Consider the following 25,337-nt stretch of genomic DNA (forward strand, 5'->3'; position numbering starts at 1 on the left):
ATTGTCCTGTGTGTGTGGGTAGCGGGTGTGTCTTGCGTAGAAGATTAAGTCACGGCAGTTTCCTGCGGCGTCGCTATGACGACCAGGTACTATTGTGGAGGTACTATGTGCAATGGAAAACAGAGCGAAAAGCGAGCCGAGACGAGTCGAGTCGAGTTGAGCTGGTACTGGTAATGAGAAAAGCGCCATTAGTATCCTGAGCTTAGAGAAATCTCTATCAGAGCCATAGCCTTGTGGGCAGTACATCAACATCGAGACACAACTTGCACCTAGGACAGCACTAGTTGGAGTCCCAGCTAAATGTACTTTCCTGCTCCTGTTCTGTTCTCACATTGTTTCCTGTCTCTCCTCCTACTTTTCTGTCCATTAAATGTGAAAAACCCCAATGTCATAAAAAAGAGCAACCTCTGCAAGACAATAAAGAGATGTTTCTCATAGCCCATTCTCATTTTGGACTCCTTTCTCTCAAAACTTTCTCATGTCTCAGTTGTGCCTACTTTTATTTCTCCAAAGGCATTTTTGGAGAAACATCTGAGACATTGTTGATACTTAAATTAGAAATATTTGAGAATCACAGCTAAGTCTCCTGAGCTTAAAATATTCCCATAATGGAGTCTTGATAAAGATTGCAGCAAGACAAGACATGTTTCTTCTACCACATTCTCAGTTTTGACTCCTTGTCTCTCAAATATTTCTCATGTGTCATTTGCGTCTACTTTTATTTCTTCTAAGGATTTTTCAAGACATGTAACAGCTTAAAAAAATCACGAGTGGGGTAATACTGATGTATTTTACGTCAGAGAATAAAAAGTGAAAATTATTTTGAGCTTGTGTTCACCACAAACCTTATTTCAGCCATTTAACCAAAAACTCAAAAAACCCATTGACTTCGGAACAGTGTCTAAATGCTAAAATGCTAACTCTTTTCCGCTGTTTGGCTTACAAAGTGATGTAATACCTGCACCTCTCTATTACGTAAAAGCCTCGGACTAATGGCAGTTCGAAGGTGTTTTTTCGAAATCACTTGAAGTATATAGGGGTCTTAATCCTCCCTTTGGAGTTGGTGGACCTCTGGCGCTCAGCAACGAGATGAAGAGCAGGCTTGTTCCTTTGCATGGCCCATACTGTCTGCAGCTGTCACTCATGCAGTCCCGCTCACCTTCCACTGTAAAAGCAAAGTCCTGTTCCTCACTCATTGCTCCTTCTGTTGCCATTAACAGGGCAAGTTCTTTCAGGCGTGAAAAGTCTGCCTGGAAATGCATGTCACTCAATAACCTCAGCGTATAAACCCAAATCCACTGAAGTTATAGTACGTATAAATTCAATGGATAGAAGAGGATGATTTCATACCATGACGGACCAGTCCCCTGGCCTCCTTTTACACCTTACAATTTCATATAGACCTTTATAATAAAAAATGTATGTTTAGAAGATTATCATCACTTACATTTTTTCTGACTGTTCTGAATGAATTGAGTTTTTACATTTATTTTTGTGATTTATTTTTATCATTATTTATTTTTAAATAAATAGGCTACCAATCAACAATCTATTGAAAAGATTAGAAAAAAAAGTAATTAAAAAAAATATATTTTTTTACTTTAAGTACATTTAAATTACATAAAAAATTGTTTAGGCTAGATACATTGACTTTTTTTTATAAACTACCTATACTTTTACATTCACCCAGTCCTTTTTTTATAATCCCCATGAATCAGAAGCAGTGTCTTAAAATACGCTGTTCCAGATTTCACAGATGTCACAGTAGGGGGAAGCCCTGTCCAAGATTTTCCCTATTAGCATAGATCCCGCCCTTAGTGAGACACACATAGTCCGCCATGTTTATATCCTCGCTTTAGCATCTATTGATATAATGTGTTTGGCACATAAACATTACAAATTTTCTGTTTTTGGATGTACAGTACCAATGAACATAAGAGTCTCCATAGACTCACGAAATCTGAGCCACTGAGGACACAGTAGATGAATATAATTTATGAAGAAAATGTGCCTATAGTTTTAGTAGTAGGTAGTCCTATATGTTTGTGCAAATCGTTTTATGCCAGACTGCTTCGCAAACGGATGCCAGTTAAAATGCTGGATTTGCACAAAGGTTGATTCTGAAATTGGTTGATACCAACTGTTCATGCTCTTACTTCATATCTAAAAGTAAGTATCGGACTTAAAGGTCCCGTTCTTCGTGATCCCATGTTAAAAACTTTAGTTAGTGTGTAATGTTGCTGTTAGAGCATAAATAATATCTGTAAAATTATAAAGCTCAAAGTTCAATGGCAAGCGAAATATTTTATTTAACAGAAGTCGCCTACATCGAACGGCCCGTTTGGACTACATCCCTCTACTTCCTTCTTTAATGACGTCACTAGAACCGTTTTTTGACTAACCTCCGCCCACAGGAATGCTCCCTCAACTCTACCGAAAGTTGTTTATGTACTTGCGCACTTCTTATAACTTACAGTGTTTACTCAGCTCTTACGGTGATTTTCTGAAGTAAAACTGACGCTTCATCTTTTGTGTGATGTACAATAAACTTTATTAAACTCATCAGTATATGTTTGATCATCATTCAGACAGCAGACTTGTAGGCTATTAATAAATAATGAATACATACAAGCAGATGACAAATACGTTATAATAACCGTAATTAAACTACTAAACTATACCTGTTTCATCTCTATACAGCACTCTGACTCTGTAGGCATTATTGTCCGACTCGAAATGAACACCGTTACTGAGAATTTCTGATATTATCATCATTCCGTGAGATGAAATTGTCCTGAGAGACTGAGCGCGAGCTCATGAAGCTCCGCCCCCTGTGTCGTCCAGCAGCAGCTTATTTGCATTTAAAGGGCACACAGTAAAACAGCGCGTTTTTCTGTGCCCCAAAAAATGACAATTTAAACATGCTGTAAAAAATGATCTGTTGGGTATTTTGAGCTGAAACTTCACACACACACTCTGGGGACATCAGAGACTTGTTTTACATCTTGTGAAAAGGGGCATAATACGGGACCTTTAATGTTTTGTGAATGTTTCCAAATAGCGTTTCTGAATGTGCTTGTTAGCATGCTGTTTGGCCAATGTGGCCAAAGATGATTATATAAATTATAACCATAATTAAACAAAATTATACCTGTCCTATCTCCATGCAGCATATATTCTCTGGCTCTGTAGGCATCCTACTACAGTTCCCACATGAGCACCTGTACAACAGTTTATAGATTGTCATAACGGAACATGCTAATCAATAAGTTGAATAAAGTTAACTCCACAACTACTACATAAATTCATCAACTAACCATTCAGAAACATCCTGTTGAAATCTTAAAGTTACTTCTTGAGTCTCTCCATCAGTGTCCGACTCCGGTTCGAACATATGGCTGAACATCGCTACTGACAATTTCTGACATTTTGGCTCTGTGAGATTCTGCAGTTTTCAGAGTATCCGAAACACAAACTGTAAAGGCTCCACCCTCTTTTGGAAAGGGGGCGGGGAGCAGCAGCTCATTTGCATTTAAAGCTACACACACGAAAACGGCTTGTTTTTGCTCACACCCAAATGGGGCAAATTGGACGTTCTATAAGAAATGATCTGTGGGGCATTTTGAGCTGAAACTTAACAGACACATTCTGGGGACACCAGAGACTTACATTACATCCCCTTTTACAAACCTCTGCACATGGCCATCTTTCACGTGTGATCTGAATGTATGTATGAATCATGATTTCCTGAAGCAGTTGTGCTGTTTATGTTACCCACCCCCACCCCTCTGATTGGCATAGTGCTGAGATGCAGGAATAATCCAATCAAGGCAAGAGAATGCACATCAACATCTGTCTAATCCCATTCTGAATGGGGATTAGGTAGATAGCACACTTTGAGCAGCATGCAGTAATATGATGCAGTGGCTGGCCAGACCTCTTGGACCTATGGTTTCAGGTAGACCATCTAAGAATGGGATACATATTGCAGTGATGGAAACAGAGACGATCAGTGGCTTATCCAAACAGTGGCCATATGAGAGGCCTCTCTTAGTTTGGCCTCTAGGGTGAGTGGTGGAAATGCCAGGAGTCTGCGTGTCTGTAAGCGCATGCCTCGTCTGCACCCCACTTATCTGATAAAAAAGCTGGACAGACGCCCACTTTTAAGGTCAGCCGGAAGATCACACTGCGACCCTGCTGCGCTGCACTACTTTTGTCATGGTGGTTTTGCTTTGAATCGATCACTTCTGATATGGTTCCCATGATGACAGAGCCAGACAATATCATCTATAGACTTGATTTGCCATTTTTACTTTATTTATATTTGAATAGTTTCTTTGGGTGAATTGTCCCTTCTTTGAGAGCTTCATAAACACTTGTTTATGTTTATAGTTGAACACTGCATGCTCTCTGTTGGGTTGCCTACGCAATGTAAAGGCAAGGCAGTATCAAGAAAAGGGCCACAGTTTTCATACCGTGAACATCCAACATGACAGATCTAGAACAGGGTTTTCTAACTGTCTTATGTAGCCCCACAGCCACATCAGTAAGACACAGTATGCATTCACTGCAGCCAAACCAGAAATGTGCTCCATACACTGGTTAGTGAATACCATCCTGAATGATCATTAAAGTTATTAAAATGGCCCTTATTACAATAATTCACTAAACACAAATCACTAAATCAATACTGTGGGTGAATAACATACTTGAGCTTCCTCTCAAATGGAAGCAGTTTGGGAAATAGTGTTGGGAAATGGTATAATTTATTTATTCATTCATTTATTTTCACACTTTTTGTAAATTCTTTAAAAAAAATTCTTTTGTTTTATAGATTTATATCTACCGGTAGTTCAGTCATGAAACTCTAGAGGGCTGATTGTTCCTTTACATGCAATCTGCAAGCGATCACATCATTGCTGATTGGCCTCTGCTGATCCTGCTACCAGGGAGATTGCTTGCTCAGCATTCAAATAGTCTGATTCAGTGTTTGCTTTAGGCTAGTCCAGCTGCACAATCATATTTCCTCTAAAACCCTCCACCTCCCATAGCTCCACCTGCCTATATCTGATACGGTATTTATGTATGTATATCTCTTCACGCAGCAGCAGCATGTCTGTGTATCTATTGGCAGCAGCAGTAGCGGCAATAATCAACAGCAGCAGCTCCGTAGAAGATCTAGTCCACCAAGACCAAATACATTAAATGGGTCATGTGTTCGCTATATGCATGGTTGCTTCATGGTTTGCGATAATCTAGCTTGGGCATTTTCTGGTGAACTGTCAACTGTCAAGATGTCAATCGTGGAGCACAGATAAACTCTGATCTCTTCCTCTTTTCTACTAGTTATAGCAAGAAATAAACATGAATGAACATCAGAAGATACTAGTGGTGTGCCCGTACAAAATCAGTTTTTGTGTGTGTTTTTAGTAATTTGGTTTGGTGTGTTTGAGTGCTCATTGTTACAATTACACAGCAAAAGTTCAGTGACATTTTTTTTTGTGCATGGTAGAAAGCAAAGATACTGACATAATGACATACAATAAATATGGAAATTTTAACTAAATGATTGCAAAACAATTTATAATGGTGATATTAGGTGACACGTATTTGGGTATCTGTGTACAGGTAGCAGGAGTTTAGATTAGATGAGATTAGATTTACATTAGTTTTAACTTTGTTGTCATTGTGCAGATTACAATTATAGAGACAATGAAAAGCAGTTAGCGTCTAACCAGAAGTGCAAAAATGCAGAAAAGTGCAATGTGAACAGCATTGACAGGTAGTGCAGTATAAGCCGTATATGACATATAGTGCAGTGTACGAGTGTAGACAGTAGTATACCATTAATGAATTGGTATGGTGTAGAATAAGGATATGGGGATTTGCCGTCACGTTTGGTAAGAGGAGAGTTAACCTCGTTTAAGCCTGCATAGCCTACATGAGCTATCCTGTTGAATAGGCAGGGCAACTATTTAACATAGCATATTCAACATCACATAGTTACAGGCTAACTTCAGCGCGCATGACACAGTAAAAACTTAGCATTGAGACCAGGCTATGCTTGAGCAAACAGTTTGTGAATAGGCTACTACAAATGATGGCCGTGAAAGAGACTGTGAATGTATTGAATAGAATATGTTTAGTTGGTGAATAGCATAGGCTACTATTACACAGTAGCGATAACGTTAAGCACACCAGAATAAAATATAATATTCAGAAGTAAACAGTGTAGCTGACTTATAGATTCAGTTAACATCCACAAATGAATAAGCGCGACGATTCAGGGAGCAGGCTACACAGTGAACTCCGAAAAAGCACTACTTAAGCTCTGCTGCTTTCTTTGACCCTCTCTGTCTCTGGTCCTGCTCTGTACTCACTCAGTGTGCAGTGTGAGAGGGGTGGTGGCCAGCGGCTAGAGCGGCAAAAGCCAATGTGTGCTTCTTGTACCGATGTGTTTAACGATATCTTTTGCATTTCTAATCCAAACAACGTCAAACTTGGCACTGCACTTACTCGTGCCCGTAGCAAGACACCTGTCAAGTTTGAAATTCATCGGACAAATGGTTCGAGAGATATGCGAATAACAGACACATAGACAGACAGAAAGACATTCCTGTAATTTATAGATAGATGTTGAAAGATATAGACCAACTTTCTGAAATGTTTCATGTCTCGTTATCACTCAATCATGTTAAAAAGTAGTGCTGCACGATTAATCGTATCGCAATCGCAATCGCGGTGTCAAGCCCATGCGATTATATGACGCAAAATGCTGCGATTTTATATTAAATAAACAAATTAGCGCTGTTAATGCAATTAACGCAGCATCTGTTAATTTTTGGCATCCTTTGGCTAGTGTTACATGATCCCGCTTATTCATGCAAATGCTTTTAAACCATTCATGCGTGATAAGACAAAAAAGAACGCGCTGTCAGTGAATGTCCTCCTGACACACACAAACACATAAACACGACCCACAGATAGACGCGCGCCAGTATCGTATAGACAGCGTGCCAGTATCAAGTTCTCTTTCGCGGTAGAACGAACAACACACATGTATTCCAAAATGAACGCGCTGCCTGTGATTGTCCTGACTGTGACACACAGAAAGACTCGCGCTAATATTGTGCGTGCGCACAAAACAGCATGCCAGAATACAGTTCTCTTTCGAGCTTGAACGAACAATAACACACGCAATTATGCCAAAATGTTTTTTGTCGAGTATCTCCATAACATAAGAGTAGTCTTATGATGAACGTGAAGAGTTGTGACTCGTGAGAGAATGAGGCGCGTGTGAGATCCGCATCTTTGACAGCAGCGGCTGGTCTTAAAGGGACAGTACACAGTAGCCACTTATTATATCTGTCGCTAAAGTTAATCAAAGAACAAAGGGAACAGAGAAAAACACTCACTGCTCTTGACTAAAGAACTTTTTTCTTTAGGCAGATTATCACTAATCTGTGTGTGCATTTATTTTCCTTGAGAACCAAGCAAGTTGACTCATGAAACCATTTGTTTATTATATTGCATATCGCAATCGCAATATTGACCTCTATTATCGCAATATGACATTTTCCCCAAATCGTGCAGCCCTATTAAAAAGGTTGAAATTTACTTCTGCGTCTGATGTTCATTAAAGCTGTAAGCTGCCTGTCAAGTTGGGCAAAAGAAAGCAATAAAGAAAGAACAGATAGGCAATCACATTTTATAAGGGAACCAACATCAAATAACAATATAGACGTATGAGTGGAGTATCACAGCTTTTAAAACGAAAGAGCAACATATCTTGTGTAGAAAGGGATTGATCCATTTATTTAAGATCCATTTCTTTTGTTGTTGGCCATCAGTGGGGAAAGTGTTTAAACTGATCATATTGAATTTTGCTGAGGAACACTGAGGGACGCAACAGTACTGTTCTCACAATGCTGAAATTTAAACGTTTTACATTTAAACAACGAAATTGATGCTAGGCCTGAATATTTAACTGACCATATTCTGATTATAAACTAAGTATTACACTATTGATACTGTTAAAGCTACATCGGAAAATTGAAGATACCGCCACACCAACAAGTGACTTTTCCCCGGAAGTTTTCCAGTTGGCTTATATTATTGTGGAAGTTCGTAAGGATGTTCCATGCATATTGCGGATTGAGAAAATTTGTTAGTCCAATTTCTAAAGCTCGTATTGAAACCAAGCTCTGAAAATGACTACAAAAGTCTGCATCTGCAGAATCAAATTAACGACTACTTCTGCATCATTGCATCTTTGGCCCCACCCACTGGCGCGTTATTGAGAAGAGTGATCCTGTATCTCTCTCAAAATAGTTGTCATGATTGAAATAAAATTAATTGAAAATATTTTTATTCTTGATTTTTTTTTTTTTTTTACAATTGCTATTTATTATAAATTATTGTAATCATTTGACAGCTCTAATATTTTTAAATTCATAAATTATGGTATAAAATTATTAAAGCAAAATCAAAAAACATTCCAAATACCTCCTTGGACCTGTTATGAATTCAGAGTAATGAATTCAGATGTTGATACAGTTCCTTCTACACATTTATTTTCAAGCACTAAAAGCTAAAGGCAGTATTGCTGTATTATTCTGATACGAGGGAAGTGCTTCACGTTTACCTTAGTGAACATTTTTTAATGTCACTAAGTCAATGTATCCTTTTTCTTTTACTTGTAAACTCATTGCCTCTAAATTGATTGAAGTTGGCAAGTAGTGTACTATAAAATCATGCTTTGCATACAAACGATCAAAGTGAAAACTGTAGCAGAGAGAATCTGGCAGACAGAGTGGGTGGCAGCCACTCTCAAAGAAATCAATGACAAAACATTGCAAACAAGACTATATGGTTTTGGCGATTTGGGGAAACTCTCTTGGTAAAGAAACAGCCAAGATGATGTAGTTTTCTTAACATCCTGTCAATGAATCTCTGGGGGGAGAATAGGTGTGGGTGAATGGAAGTGTGTGTCTGTTCTTGGCTGGATGCCTATCAGGGTCAGAGGGTAAACTACAAGGTAGGGATTGCTGGGGAAAGTGCAGGGATAGGTCACTTGGTCACTAGGCACCACACTAACCCACAGGCCACAATAACTCACCATTCACCAACAATCCATTATTATTAGCAGGTGACAGCGTTTTTAAAAGACCTTTGTGTCGCTTGTACTGTTATGAGTGTGTTTGCTTGCGACAGACTGTCATGTTTAGGCTTTGCTTTCCCTGGAACTTTCTGGTGATTTGTTGCAAAGAGGCCAGTGTTGCCATAGCAATTCCTACAGATTTTCCACCTTTTTTCTAGCCAGACTTTTTGAAAGTGAATTTGTTGAGATTATTGTTGAGTTGGTACCATGAGAAATACACTGAACAAAATTACAAACACAACACTTTTGTTTTTGCCCCCATTTTTCATGAGCTGAACTCAAAGATCTAAGACTTTTTCTATGTACACAAAAGGCTTTTTTCTTTCAAATATTGTTCACAAATCTGTCTAAATCTGTGTTAGTGAGCACTTCTTCTTTGACGAGATAATCCATCCACCTCACAGGTGTGGCAAATCAAGATGCTGATTAGACAGCATGATTATTGCAGCTGGCCACAATAAAAGGCTGGGGACCAAGAACCAGTGAGGGTGGGGACCAAGAACCAGTGAGGGTGGGCCCATGGGAAATCAGAAAATTCAACCGGAAATAAATACTTGTTTAGAAAATATTAGGCACGATTTCAAAAATCTTTGCAATGCCCAGTGCCCTAGATGGTATTAAATGTGGCACTGCATTTATTGGACCACACAGTTTTGTTCTAATAAATAAAAAATAAAAAAAGACTCCTCTTTTCATTCTCAACTCTCAACCCCCCACGACCATCACCTCATGTTGCAGCATGATAATGCACGGCCCCATGTTGCAAGGATCTGTACACAATTCCTGGAAGCTGAAAACATGAAAGCATGTTTGGGATGCTCTGGATCGGCGTATACGACAGCGTGTTCCAGGTCCTGCCAATATCCAGCAACTTCGCACAGCCATTGAAGAGGAGTGGACCAACATTCCACAGGCCACAATCAACAACCTGTTCGACTCTATGAGAAGGAGATGTGTTGCACTGCGTGAGGCAAATGGTGGTCACACCAGTTTTCGGAAAAATCCGCTCATGAAAAATGGGGGCAAAAACAAAAGTGTTGCGTTTATAATTTTGTTCAGTGTAAATTCGATTTCAAAATGTAATGACTTCAGATACTTATTGGTGTTTAAAACAAAGATTTTTACTAAGTATGAGAAATTATTCCAGTGCAGCAAACAAAACCTGTTTTACCTACTGTATTATCTTTAGTTTATTCTATAGGTACACGTGAACTCATGCAACAAATATAGCTGTAGCATTTAGGATATTATGTAATAGTGTTTTGTTTCTTTGTTAAATGGTGAATATCTACAGTGTATACTATTTGAGGATATAAAGTAGAACTGTAAACCTCATCTGTATTACTTGCCTTATCGCAAAGGTGCATATTCAAATTTTTAATTTACATTTGCAGGAAGATTAGAAAGGTAAATATAGATATGATAATTAATTTGAAATACCTCAGTTTTTGCACAGGAATGTTTTTACTTTAATGCAAGCTAGCAAATGAAGAGCTGCCCTTACAAAAAAGAAGTATACTTTAAATTAATTTTATTAAGTATACTTAAAGGTCAAGTATATTTTAAGTATAGTATACTAATATCAATGTACTGGTAGTATACTTGTAAGTGTACTATTTCAATACTACTTGGCCCACTAAATTGGCCCACATTTTAATGTATAAAAGTATACTTTTAAGTAGGTAAATTTCATTTAAAAAGCAACATTTTGAACAAAAAAAGAAAATGGTAATTTTGTCAAAAACTAGATCCAGATCAGATTCAGAGCGATGATCTAAACATATGGAGTAGATCACGTCCATAAACACCCCCAAATCTTCACAGTCATTACCTCTTCATGGGTTTGACATTTCATTAGTTTGGCAGTTTTAATTTATATGCTGTTTAATGTTTGATGGTCGTATTATTTTTACATTTGCGTGAGCAATCTTCTATCACTTGTTTCTGCTTCTTCTGAAAACGTGGATAGCCGGAAAATCAAAAATTAACTTACTCAGAATTAGGAACAAATTTGTTTTTGCCAAATATGCTTTGACTTTTCTGTCAGTATAAGTCAAGTATACTTATATGTATTTCTGAGTACATAAAAAGTAGACTGAAAGTATACTTTCTTATTTTTAGTGAAGAAGTATACACTAATAGCACAAATGAATAAACTTCTTTTTTGAAAGGTCTAACAATGACATAACTTTACAATGAAAGTGTTCAATGAAAATTTTTTGGTTAAATCATAGAGATGTTGTGTTGAGTCCTTAGCTTTGACATTAATGTATTTCATCAGCAGTTCAAAATGGGTCCATCCACTGCATATCTTGTTTACAAAACAAAGCAGGGACCAACATAGCTGGGAACAGTCTGTCTGGTTGTAAGGTCACGGAAAGAAAAGCAGACAAAACATTGAGATATTCTAGCCGAGTGTCTGCAGCGGAAGCAGATTCTGCTCTCTCATTGAGAGTTCAGTGAGAGTTCAGAGAGAAAGAGAGATTTTATATGGGTTTTCTTTCTCTTTCTTTCTTGCACAGGTACTTCCACGCCATCTACCTGGGCATCAGGAGCAGGCAGAGCGGAGAGAATGACCGTTGGAGGTTTTACTGGAGGATGGTGTACGAGTATGCAGACGTCAGCATGCTCCACCTACTGGCCACGTTCTTGGAGAGCGCCCCTCAGCTAGTGCTCCAGCTCTGTATCATCATACAGACTCACAAGCTCCAGGCTGTGCAAGGTAGCACAACACATACACACACACACACACACACACACACACACACACACTTTTGTTTGTTTTACTACATATTAGTGAGGACTTCTTATAGACTTCCATTGTTTTTCTATCAGACCCGACCCCAACCTCTAAACATAACCCTCACAGAAACCTGAGCAAAACACTAGATTTAAATATAAACATAATTTGACGATTTATAAACTCATTTAACTAGTGAGTTCCGGCTGTGTGTTCAACAGGTTTCATTACATTATTGAGGACATTATTGAATAGTGAGGACATTTTGGACTCAAACTTACCGTGCCTTTTAAAAACCCATCCTTTTTGGCTTGGCTGGGAGACCATTTAACCACCTTTACCTGGTTTAAGCTGTCTTTTTCAACAGGGATCCCAGTATGTTATTATTTTATTATTCTGATATATGTCTTTGTAAGGATGAGGGTAGGACAGTACTGTGTAGAGAGAACATCAGGTTTACTGTCATCCTTCACTCTACACATCTCATCCTGTCTGTATAACAGTGATGGATAGGGACAGAGAGTGAGAAAAACTCAACTACCACTGAACCTTAAAGACTGCTGCAGAGGAGAGAAGTGGAGTGCTTTTTCAAGAGCATTGCCAAAGTGGGTTTTTATTAGGGAGAAAGCAAGCTTTCAAAGCAATACTTTTTTTGTTGGTCCCCTTTTGGGGGAAAGCACCATTTTGGGTATTGTGAAAATGAATTAATGGAATTCTGAGAGAATATGTATAATGTTGTTTAGCATTCAACAAAGCACCTTTTGTTCATTGATGTTATAAATCCTGTAGTGTCAGCCACAGTCAATTTACTGACTGTCTGATGCAAGCAGGTCTATAATACCTGGAAAAAGCCATCTACTAAATTTCCCATTCATTTCAATAACAGTTACTCCACTGACATTTGACCCTCTGGAAGAATGTGATTTGAAATCGACCATCTTGCTCATGGGCATGTGAGTTCCAGATAGTTTTTTCCCCCATTATCACCAGGGTCTGGTTTAAAAAAAATCCTTAAGGTAAGAAACCTTTTGAATGAAATATCAATAAGATTTTTTTGAACTTAAGTTTTTTTTTTAACAACCACTGATCTGTAACTGCCATGTGACTGCACACTCTGGAGATGCAGGAAAGTGACGTCCTGACAAGACTAATTGCCTAAAAACTGAACCGGTTTAAGGCCAATCACGCTTAGAATTTTTGATAGAAAAGTAATTACTAAAGCGTTGGCTACTCGGCCAACATTTACCCTATATCATTTACCTTGACCATACCGTATTTATCCCGTATAAGATGTCTTGAAGTGGGGGGCAGGGAAGCTCTTATTAGTCTATATGCTGACAATGTAATATTGTATTGTAAGTTTTGTCCCTGCCGGAGACCTCTGTCCATACGGCAATCTGTTACAATCATTCTTTTTGACCCCTGTGGTCTGATAGAACTTACCACGTCTGGAGGGAAAAGGGTTTAGGTTCCATTCAAAATCTTTATGTTGAGGGGCGGTTTGCATCCTTTAGTCAGTTAAAGGGATAGTTCACCCAAAATTTCTGTACTCTCCATTGACAGCTACACAACTACCACTTAAACGCTTCAAAAAGTTCATAAAGAGATCGTAAAACTAAACCATATGAATTTAGTGGTTTAGTCCAAATTTCCTGAAGAGACTTGATCGCTTTACCTGATGAACAGATTTAATTTAGGCTTTTATTCACATTTAAACATTGATCAGCGAACATAAACAGAAGCTCAACTGAACTTGCATGACGGTCGAGAACAAACCTCTTTTGTTTGTGCGGAAGCTCAAACATAAAACATGAGAATGAATCTCATTGGTTCTCATTGGCTCCGTTTACCACAACTGACGTGTGAGTTGATGAATGTTTATATGTCAGTCCCTCCAGTTTTTCGCGATTCTGCGATCGCTGAATACAACGCAAAATCAACAACATGTCGCATTTTTTTTTGCGATCCTGCATAATTCCTAATTTTAACGCAAAATAATCACAAAAATGAAAAAGACCTCACAAAACATTAAATTATAATCACCCAATTGAAATATCTCTAGTTTAATTAAAGTTTCAATGCATTTTTACGAGGATACAGATGTTGCGGGAAAAGGGGAAACTCCTTTTCCTGGATTTACTGAAGCCTATAATGTAAAACGCATTTTGCAGCTGCAGCTGCAGTGTCTGGCCCACTCATTAGGGACTTTAAGCAACAGCCTCTGGTGGAACGGCAACGGCATTCTGGCGTTGTATTGCGCATGTGCGAATTTAACTTCTACTTTGCGACGTTCTACTGTAACGGTCTACTACGGGAGAACAGCTGATTTGCCGGAGTCGCTACAACGTGAGAGATTAGGTAAATAAATGTTATGTTTTATGGCATATGACATTGTAATTGCATCAGTTTATGATTGTACCATTAGTCTTTTATATAATATGTGTTAAAATGTTTTAAACTTAAGCAAATTTTTTTGTATCTCAATAAATGAATTAATGCCGCGTTGCGCTGTCCTGTTTACGGTTGCTTAGTGATTTTTACGTTCTTGGCTACGGCGGTGTGGCAGCATACTTCCGGTCGCCGTAGCCGTTCCATTCGCAGCTGTTGCTTAAAGTCCCTATTGGCTGTGCTGCGGCAACTGCACATCCAATGGCGCGGGCGCCTCTGACGTGTGCGCCAATGAGCTAGCATCACGCCATTACACATCAGAGCCCGCCAAAGGGGCGCGGCCTTAGCCTATATTATTCTTTTACTGTCTATGATATCATATTAGTCCCCGAAAAACGCTATTTTAGCAGGTTTAACGACTGAAGCGAAAACTTGCCAGGTTACTATAGTGCGGCCGGCTACACAATACTCGTTCCCTACTCTCAGGGAACTGAGGTTACGATAGTACGAGTTACGATTACGATAGGACAAGTGTTTGGTCACGATGCAGGCCTGCTCAGTCAACAGCACCTGATCCAATTCAAAGTTGTTAACCGCTTACATTACACTAAAGCCAGGTTGCATAAAATTTTCCCCTCTGTTTCACCAATGTGTGACAGGTGTAAGGTGGTGGAGGATACGGCTTCCCGTGCTTTCTGGTTTTGCCCTTTTACTGTCAGGATTTTGGTTTAGCATATTTGACTGGTATTCCAAGGCTAACAAACTTCCACCGGATGCTGAACTTGCCATCTTTGGCCTTTTGCAGCACACCTCTTGAGTGATTTCTTCAGTGTTTAGTGTACAATCACTTACAGGGACTACTGTGGCATTATTTGAATTATTTGTAGGTTTTCATACCCGTTTATTATTGTGGTATCATTGATTAATTAAATGGCATTTTAAAACAAACAAAATGAGGTTCTTGGATAAGAAAACGTGGTTTTGCAGAGCCTGACTTTTAGAAGTGAAGATTATCTGTTATCATGTTTCTCATTGCTAGATTGACATTCAGATTACTTCAGATTGACATTGTGGTGACCTTTCAGTCAGCCCACAATAACCAACACTTATAAAAATGGTCATGTTACCGGAGTTGTTTGTAAATGGCTATTCTGTTGATTTGTGCTTCTGAGCTTTGTGGATTGCAGAACCCTGCCTAGCAGTTAAATCTTCAGTGCCTTTATGTGCTGTCTTATGTTCTTCATAATCTTCCTTAAACAAAAGTGCCCAGGGACTGCCATATTTTTCCCCCATCAAGGCTGAAAAAATGATTTATGAAAGCTGAGGTCCTGAGCTCCTAATGCAACAGAGCTGTGAATATCCTTTTGTTTTGAGCGTGAGGATCTGAGCGTCTGCTCCGTGTGACAGTGGGAGCGGGTCTAGAGGCAGTTTTGCTCGTGGTGTTTGGTAGAGCAGAGCGGAGAGCCTTCTGATGCTCTGAACTCTTTCATCTGAGACTTTCCTTTTGAGATTTGTCGCTATTGCGCTTACAAGTCAAAAACAACATTGAACAGTGTAAAAATTTAACCCAACAGAGCAGTCATAATTCAAAAGCTCAATGTCTTCTAAATAGACTAAACAGCTTGGCTACCATTTGATGGCAGTCGACAGAGGCACAGTGGTGAAATGTAGGGCGCATTTGATTTGTGTTTCTCTTACTCAGGCTGTCCCTTGTTCGCTCTACAAATGCATCCTCCATAACCTTACCAGTATCTGTCGCAGTAAAACACGCTGTCAGTCAGTAAGGCTGTATCTTTTCTCACTATTTTCCTTTACGTGGCTTGTCTTTGAACCCCTGCCAGAAATAAAATCTCTACCTGCTCACATAAATGGGCCACTCAGCCTAACCATTTCCTGCAACAGTTCAGCATAAGAAAAAGTCTTGCTCATAACATTTACCCAGTGGACTGGTTTGCTCAAAGCTACAGGAAGCAACTCTTTCTTTTTAATTATTCTTCTTTTTTTTTCTTCTTTTTTTCTGAATGTCATAAACACAAATGTGTCCCCTGTCACACCATTACATTTATTTTCTGTACTGATTATGCATTGATTTTTTTTTTAGTTAGCCTACTTAAGTTATCATTGAAACAACATGAGAATCAACTGTACATTTTAAACAGGGGTTTTCAACAAGGGGTCCTTTACCTGCCTGCATAATTTTATGTATAAAAAAAAAATGTATGACATCATTAATGATTATTTTAATGGCACCAAAGTGTAGAAATACCAATGTAAATACATTGGTATGGTTCTGTATGCATGTTATTGTAGACCAGGCTCAAAATGCAAGTTTATACGATATGTAACAACTCCATCACCATCATATTTGCCTGAAAAACTTTAAAGACCCCTGCCGTAAAACAATGATGCGTTGATTAATGTGTAGCTGTCTATAACTGAGCTTTTTATGTTTTATTTATACACATTGTTAATCTCTGTTAATCTCAAAAGTACCCAGGTCTCATATTTAATGATCTTTGCCAGTGATTCTCTTTCTAATAAATGTTTTTCACTGTAGATGAATTCATATTACTGTACCATACAGTTTCCTCTAGTAGGCTTTACCATCACAGTTCGGAGCAAAAACACATTTTACAGGCAAGTTGTGGCCCAACCATTTGTTTTGATTACATGTCTATTTTAGGGAAGTCAGGTGAAATTGTAACATTTTTATCAAATCTACCTTCCATGTGTGACCCTGGATCACAAAACCAGTCTTATGTTGCACGGGTATATTTGTGGCAATAGCCAACAAAACATTGTATGGGTCAAAATTATAGATTTTTCTTTTATGCCAAACATCATTAGGATATTAAGTAAAGATCATGTTCCATGAAGATATTTTGTAAATTTCCCACCTTAAATATATAAAATATTTCTTTTTTGTGAATGGATACAGTACTATAAAAGCAACGTGCGTTACATTTCAGTTTTTTTTTTTTTATTTAAAGACATCCAATAGCTTTGTGTGAGGAAGATTCCTTTAAAAAATTCTCCTTTTCCCGTGTACACAGATAAAATAACAACATGGAGAGTTTGGAGCGACATGAGGGTGAGCAAATGCTGAAAAATGTTGACAGAATTTTCATTTTTGTAGAAGTAGATATAGAAGATACTGCAGTGATGCTGTGGTTTGCATAACCCTGGTGCTACCACGCACCCTACAAACACACAACACACACTGTCTATGCCCTCCTCCCCTCTCCAAATTACTGCAGCCCTCATGAGCAGGAGCAGCAAGGAGCATTACGTCACCTCTGCCGCTCTCACAGCCTTGCACGCTGGACCGTGGCAGGTTCCGTGGCGACCGTCTCCTCAGGATGCGCTGCACGTGCGCAGGATACAAGGGAGGGAGGGAAGGAGGGAAGGAAGAATACACGCGCCCTCGCTGTCGTTAGAGAGCAACGGAGGCAAGCTGCAGGCCAGATAGCCCACGGAATAAGAATTATAGCCTGGCTTCTGTCAGTTAATTACCCCACTTTGCAAAGTAGTCATTACACCCCCTCAGCTCTCTCTAGCTACTAATGGGCCAGATTTAATCTAAGTGGGTTAAACATGTAAATAAGCTATTGAAAAACTCACACAGTATAAACAAACACTAGATGATAGATGTATAAAGAAACACTAGAAGATAGATAGATAGATAGATAGATAGATAGATAGATAGATAGATAGATAGATAGATAGATAGATAGATAGATAGATAGATAGATAGATAGATAGATAGATAGATAGATAGATAGATAGATAGATAGATAGATAGATAGATAGATATTAAAATGTAATTTATTTCTGTGATGGCAAAGCTGAATTTTCAGCATTATTACTCCAGTCTTCCGTGTCACATGATCCTTCAGAAATCATTCTAATATGCTGATTTTGTGCTCAGGAAACATTTCTTCTTCTTCATATTATTATTAGGGATAGAGCATGTGCCTGAGCCAATCTGGATGTTTACAGCTGAGTTATAGTAAGAAATAGAATCTTTAGGCCTGTAGTCCAAAGAATATTGTAATGTTGATCACTGTAAATGAAATGGTAACTGAATAGTTTATCTTGTCTTGTATGTTGTGTCAGATTCAGCTGTGTAAACACGGCTAATCTGTTCCATTCATAGGAATAATATAATGATTATAATTATCTTTAATTATGAGAAATTATTCACAGTCTGGATGGATCCAAATCTTGGGTCCAGATCTTGACTACAGTCTGCTAATTGGTGACTTGTAAGGCGCTCCGAAGAGGACGTGACCACTACTAGGCACTCGCTCTGGGAGTGTCGACATCACACATTTCTGTGCTTTCATTCGCTGTTTAGATGAGTGAAATAGATGCCCATAAACATTCTCTGTTATGAATGTGCTATCTTATGCTATCAAAAAATATCTTTACACCAATTCACCATACAAAGTGGATGATCAACGGTAGAGTGCCCATAATGTACAGCTCATCTGACTACAGATGGCAGATAAATGCCAACTCTGTCTGTCGCAGTCTTTGACGAACAGTGAACCTGCAGCCTTGGTAAAATGAAAATAATACTCTCCTTTATTTGGACACAAATTAACACATCTTTGCACATTCATCATTTCACATGAGGACTTATTCAATTATTCATGGCCGTGGACCGCAATGGTGTTATCTTAGCAACGTGAGATTCTGCATTTTTACTGATGCCGTTTGAAAGGGACTGATTGGCACTGAAGCTTCCTGTTATCTCAACCTCTCCTCTGCTTGCACTACAACATTATACTGAAGGATGATAAAAAGGACATTATTCTGAAGCCTGTGTCTTGATATGATTTGGGTATGAATATCAACCTGAGAGGTAAAGACGAGAATATTTACACTTGGGTTTCATTTAGACTTGATAAGGGAACTAATAAATTCAAAGTCTGTCTTGGTATCTCAGGAACAGTTTAATGCAGTGAGAATGTCAGATTTATTTGCTTGTTTTTCTGACAAGAGAAATAAACGTTCCAGTATTAATATGTGGGAGCCATATGCTGCCATATGCAACAATATTTTAACTGCTAAACATTTGAATGAATCATAGAGAAACATTCAACAACAATGATCAACTGCATAAAAGTCTTTTTCTAAATGTATATTTGGTTTCCCTTAAAACACTTTAAAACGACTGTTTTCTATATTAATATAATTTAAAATGTAAAACTGTTTCTGCTGCTTAATAATTTTGTGGAAACGGTGATACATTTTTCCAGGGTTGTTTGGTGAATAGAAAGTTCAAAAGAACAGCATTTCTTTGAAATCTAATACATTATAAATGTCTTTACTGTCACCTTTGATCAATTCAGTACATCCTTGCTGATTAAAATGGACCTTTCTTTTAAAAAAAAAAAGAAATCTTACTGACCCCAAACTTATGAACGTTAGTGTATTTTTTTTATTTATCATTTTTGATACATTTTGTTAAGGCAAAGTGCTTTGACAAATCTGAATGAAGTCTAAACTTGAATGTAACACAATTTACTGTGCAATGATTAATTCAGTGAGGAGAGACTGGACAGTGTGTGTAATCTTTGTATTCTGTCTCACTCACTCATACAAGAAAGTGATCACTCCATCAGCTCAAGCGCATAATAACTATGGCAGCCGACTCCAGAACAGAGTGTCACAGCGGTAAAGATGGGCATCACGCACCTCTAGTCACTGCTGGCTGCTTTACTGTACTCCATCTGATGCAGATGTCTTGTAAAGCCTCCTCCATTAAGCACAACCGAGTATTTTGGACAACATGATGGATAACATCTCACTCAATGGGCCAGTGAGTCATAACTGGAAAAATGCTGTTCAGCAGAATTCCAAAGAGGCTGTTTTCCCTGAAGAGGAAAAAAACACAAGTCTCATCAAAATGAACCATGTCTCTTGAGTCACCGTTTATCAGCTTTGATCAGGGCCGGAGCTTGTAAACCTTGGTGTGGTGTGACTCACCAGAGGGTCGAGATTTGTAATCGCAAACAGATTCATTACAGGAGGGCTGCATGTGACACGCACTGGAGCGCGAGCCATTGCCGGACACTTCCATGCGCAAGCTACTCCATTAGCCCACTTCCGACTGTGGATATGTAGTAATGAGATAAATGTATTTGCATGCCTTGGTGAGCACTTCCTATTCTGCGTTTGAAACCAGTGTCCTATTGTATCTGGGTAAGAAGTGCTTCACATGTCAAGATACATTTATAGCTGGTTAACATTAAATACACTGCAGCCCTCAAGGGGATTAATAGCACACTGTAAGGACTGTTTCTTCTGGACACTTTTTTAAAGGGGTGGTTGATTATGATTTCACTTTTTTAACTTCAGTCAGTGTGTATAGTGTTGCTGTTTGAGCATAAACAACATCTGCCTAGTTACAACGCTCAAAGTTCAAAGCAATGTGAGATATTTGCTTTTAAAAAAAATGCTTTTTAAGGACTACAACAAACGGCTGCACAACATTCCTCCCGGGCTTGTGACATCACAAACCCTAACATTTACATAAACCCCTGCCCCCGGGAACGCGATTTATAGATTATCATGACAGAATATGCTAATGACTAGAAGATAGCTACACATAAGCTACATAAATTCATCAACTAACCATTCAGAATTATCCTGTTGCATTCTACATGTTGTCACTTCTTCTTGAGTCTCTCCATCATTGTCTGACTCCAGTTTGAACATAAAAGGCTAAAGGTTTTTGAAATTTTCAGTGCATGTGTGTGTGAGGTAAAAGGATACCAGCTCTTGAAGCTCCATCCCCTTTGCCAGGAGCAGCAGCTCATTTGCATTTAAAGGGACAGGCACAAAAACTATTCGTTTTGGCTCACCCTCAAAAAGTGTCAATTTTAACATCCTATATAAAAATATCTGTGGGGTATTTTGAGCTAAAACTTCACATACACACTCTGGGGACATCAAAGACTTATTTTACATCTTTTACACAAGGGCATTATACCATCCCTTTAAGTAATGAACTCCCAGAAAACACATTAAAATTATCTAGTTTATGTAATTTGTCTACTAACAATATCCAACAGTGTCCAATATAATAGATGTGAAAGTTTTGTCATTTCTGTCCTCTTTTTATTTACTTAATTTAAAAAAGTCATGCACAGTTTACCTTAATTTTCACACCAGTTTTACAGCTAGCATTTTGTCTCCTAAATGTACACACCTGAATGATATTTTGTACTTTTTACATAATTTGACAATTACAGATTGATTAGAAATATTCTGCTCTCAAGTGATATTTACAATTATATTTCTTTGTTTTATTCGCACACGTTTCACTTTTCATCTCAAGCTGATCAGTGTTTCTCTCTCCTTGGTAAACAAGTACACTAACTTTTGATAAAACTTTATTAGTGTAAAGTGTGTTGGTTTGTAAACATATCTTTTACACAGACATTGAAATGATTACTTCACTCATTCTTAAGATTTTTATAGTATATAATATTGTATTTTAAATGTTATATTTCTGAATTTAATAATGGATTTTCATAGTTTAAGACTGAAAATCTGGGCCTGGCACAAGAGTAAAACAATAAAATCTATACAGAAAAATTGAGAAGTGAAAAGACATTATAAAAATGTTATCTGTTACTTTTAATAAAAATCAACACCTGGCATGTGTCAGTGTAAGAAAACACTGAACGATGTCATATTTACTTTACATACTCCACATACATTCTGTGTAGTTCTAAATGTGCTCCTATTTCCTGGGTGGATTGACATGGATACTTAGATTGTGACGTTCAGCCATAACCAATGCTTCTCTCCTTTATTTCAGGGATGACAGCGGCTGCTTCTCTGGTGTCACTAGCCTGGGCTCTGGCCTCCTACCAGAAGGCCTTGCGTGATTCCCGAGATGACAAGAAGCCCGTCAGCTACCTTGCCGTCATCATTCAATTCTGCTGGCACTTCTTTACCATTGCCGCTCGCGTGGTGACCTTCGCTCTCTTCGCCTCTGTGTTTCAGCTCTACTTCGGCATCTTCATTGTGCTGCACTGGTGCATCATGACCTTCTGGATCGTACACTGCGAGACCGAATTCTGCATCACCAAGTGGGAGGAGATTGTCTTTGACATGGTGGTGGGCATCATCTACATCTTCAGCTGGTTTAATGTGAAAGAGGGACGCACCCGCTTCCGCCTCTTCATCTACTACTTCATGATCCTGTGTGAGAACACGGCCCTGAGCGCGCTGTGGTACCTGTATCGCTCACCACCCAGCACGGACGCCTTCGCCGTGCCTGCCCTGTGCGTCATCTTCTCCAGCTTCTTCACCGGCATCGTCTTCATGCTCATGTACTACACTTTCTTTCATCCCAACGGGCCGCGCTTCGGCCGCTCGGCCAGCCTGGTCCAGCTCGAGGACCCCACTGCTACGTTTATGCTGCCCCCTGAGGGTGCCACCAACTCCCTGCGCTCCAACCGCGGAGGCACACTGGCCAGGGACGCTGACCGCGAGGCCAAGTACAGCGAGCGGGACGGCTGCGTGCCTGTCTTTCAGGTGCGGCCCACCGCGCCCTCCACCCCTTCCTCCCGAGCCCCGCGCCTTGAGGAGACGGTCATCAAAATAGACTTGTGCAGGAACCGCTATCCTGCCTGGGAGAGGCATGTGCTGGACAGGAGTATACGTAAAGCCATCCTGGCCATCGACTCGTCTCCGACCCCGCCGCGCCTCCAGTATAAAGACGACACGTTGGTTCAAGAGCGTCTGGAGTACGAGACCACCTTGTAGCCTGCGCTGTGGAAACACACGAACATGAACACATTACCGTCCACTTGAATAAACAGCAGGACTGTGGCAATAACGTTTCTAGCGTACATAGCATCTAGCCATGATGTTGATTGTCATGGACAAACCAATATAGGCACAACATATTTGTGGACGGATGGAATAATCGATCTTTTTTAAGCCGTTCTCTCGTTGCATTTTATTTTTTATTACTTCTGTCTTGTCAGGGAATATCTGGGTTTCTAAAATTCACATTGCACTGGCTGATAGAGACCACTAACCCCTCGCTCCATTCCAAGAGTTGATCGTCCTAGGGCCAACGTCTATAAACTGCGAGAGGACATCCAGAACACTTCACAGGTTGTCTCTTACTGTAACTGCAAAACAAAGGCCTTTCCCTTTGAAACCAAGCATCCAGTGCAAAGAAACGGCCTCAAAACCGGCCGCACTGAAGAAACAGTGGTCCAAATATCAAATTAATGGTACACACATAAAAAAAATGCTGATTAGACTCGAGACGTCCTTGTTTAGGGTGCTGTAACCTATAAGTAGTGTTTCATCAGCAGCTCTGTACAGTACCAGTGCCAAACGCTCCGCTCACACTGACTTCACGCTGAACTGTGGCTTGACCACAAACTGTATATATAATAGGGCAGCATTTCAACCATCTACTTGAATCCTATACAAAGAAAAAAGGCTGAGAAAAGAAAGTATGTGACCATCACAAGAGTCCAAGCCACTTGGGACGACAAAACAGGTAGAACACATGCTCGTTTTCTTCTTTGGGAGACGACAATAGGCCAAGAGAACACTTCCTGGCAGCTCCCTTTGGCGATCTGGCCTCATTCGCCTCACCGCTGTGGGCTGACAAGGATCCGTTTGGTTCACAGTAAAGTGGAGGGCACAGACCACCAAATTCACAGTGTCCGCCAAACTGTATTGGACAGAACCAGGGTGCACTTCATCTTCTAGGTTAAAGATACAGTGTTCTTCAAGGCTGGGTCAGGTTTTGGTGTGTCTGGTTTGTGTGCTGTATCAATACAGAAAAGCCAGTTAAAGGTGGACGTATACACAATAAACGGGGTCAGTTTTCAGTACCTCAATTCATCCGGAAAGTGTACTATTCCAAACTCTGCAAAGCAATCAAGACTTTCTCCATGGGGCTCTTCAATTGCCAACTCACGGTCTACGAATCGAAGTGTCAGGGATAACTAGTCTGTGACAGAGCACAGACTAGCTAATGTGCTCAGAATGACACTCCGGGCCCTACCGTTCAACATCACATCTGCCTAAAAGAGCACTGTATCTTTAAATCTGCCAAAAGCATCCTTTATATATGAAAGTGTTGGAGTTTTAAACTTTCCGTTCAGTTGCAAGTGCTTCTCTGTGTCTTTATGTCGAATATCCAAAGGCATTTATGGAGGCGTGGAGGTGAGGGCAGAAAAAGAAAAAAAGAAAACAAGCACAAAACTTGTCACAGGAAGGAGTCTCAGCACAATGAAGGATTTATTCGGTTGTTGTTACACTTATGATGAGAGACAACTTGAAATTTTACTTCAACAGAAGCTAGATGTGCCTGTTGTGGATAGTTTGAGATTTTGAAAATGTAGGGGGGAAAAATTTTATTTTATGTGTAACATTTTATATACTCCATTTTCTTTTGGTTTTCTTTTGTTTTTGTTGATGGATTTTAAAGGTGTCTAGCAAATTATTTGATTTTCAAGGCGCACATTATTTTGCTTAATGCCATTTTAGTGTGTGGAGATGACTGATATAGGACATTTAGATTTGTTTTGCTTCAGTTGGTCAAATCTGAACTGTAATTTGGGTTTTATTGTAGCTTTGAAAAACACTCCTGAAGTGTTGTAACGTCCCACCATCGGTGGCAACTGAACTGAAAGCGTAGTTGTTTTAGCCCGCAGCGATCTGCACACTTGCAGATGAAGATCCTAATTGTGTTGCAAATAAAAAAAAGAAAATAGAACAGAAAAAAATTATTTAGATGAGATCGTATGAATCTATAACCAGTACCACAGTAAAACGTAGACCTGTATATTTTAGCTATTTTGCAACTTTCCTAACGTCCTTTTTTCTTTTCTTTTTTTAAAAACGTGTCTTATACTTTTATTTCTCTGTGTGATGGATGATGATGATGATGATGCTTTGTCTCTTGGCAAAAATTTTCACAATAGCCCTGTCCCCTGTAGTCAGAGCACAAAAAAACTTGTGTTAGCACACCTATTTAGCAATTTTCACATATAAATT

General features: G+C 39.2%; 1 protein-coding gene across 2 annotated transcripts in view; it reads left to right on the forward strand.

Annotated features, from left to right (window-relative positions):
* Positions 1-25,034, forward strand: part of xkr4 (XK related 4) — a 64,973-nt gene extending 39,939 nt beyond the window's left edge. Inside the window, exons 2-3 of one of the 2 annotated variants that reach the window (XM_081375330.1) lie at positions 11,683-11,882; positions 22,123-25,034. In XM_081375330.1, coding sequence (XP_081231456.1) covers positions 11,683-11,882; positions 22,123-23,075 — 1,153 coding nt within the window. In that variant the 3' untranslated portion in view covers positions 23,076-25,034. The remainder of the gene's footprint in view (positions 1-11,682; positions 11,883-22,122) is intronic. The other variant, XM_081375331.1, reaches the window with a different exon arrangement.
* The last annotated feature ends 303 nt before the right edge of the window (positions 25,035-25,337 follow it).

This window comes from Scardinius erythrophthalmus (genome assembly GCF_964197995.2).
Source record: "Scardinius erythrophthalmus genome assembly, chromosome: 9".
Taxonomy (NCBI): Eukaryota; Metazoa; Chordata; class Actinopteri; order Cypriniformes; family Leuciscidae; genus Scardinius; species Scardinius erythrophthalmus.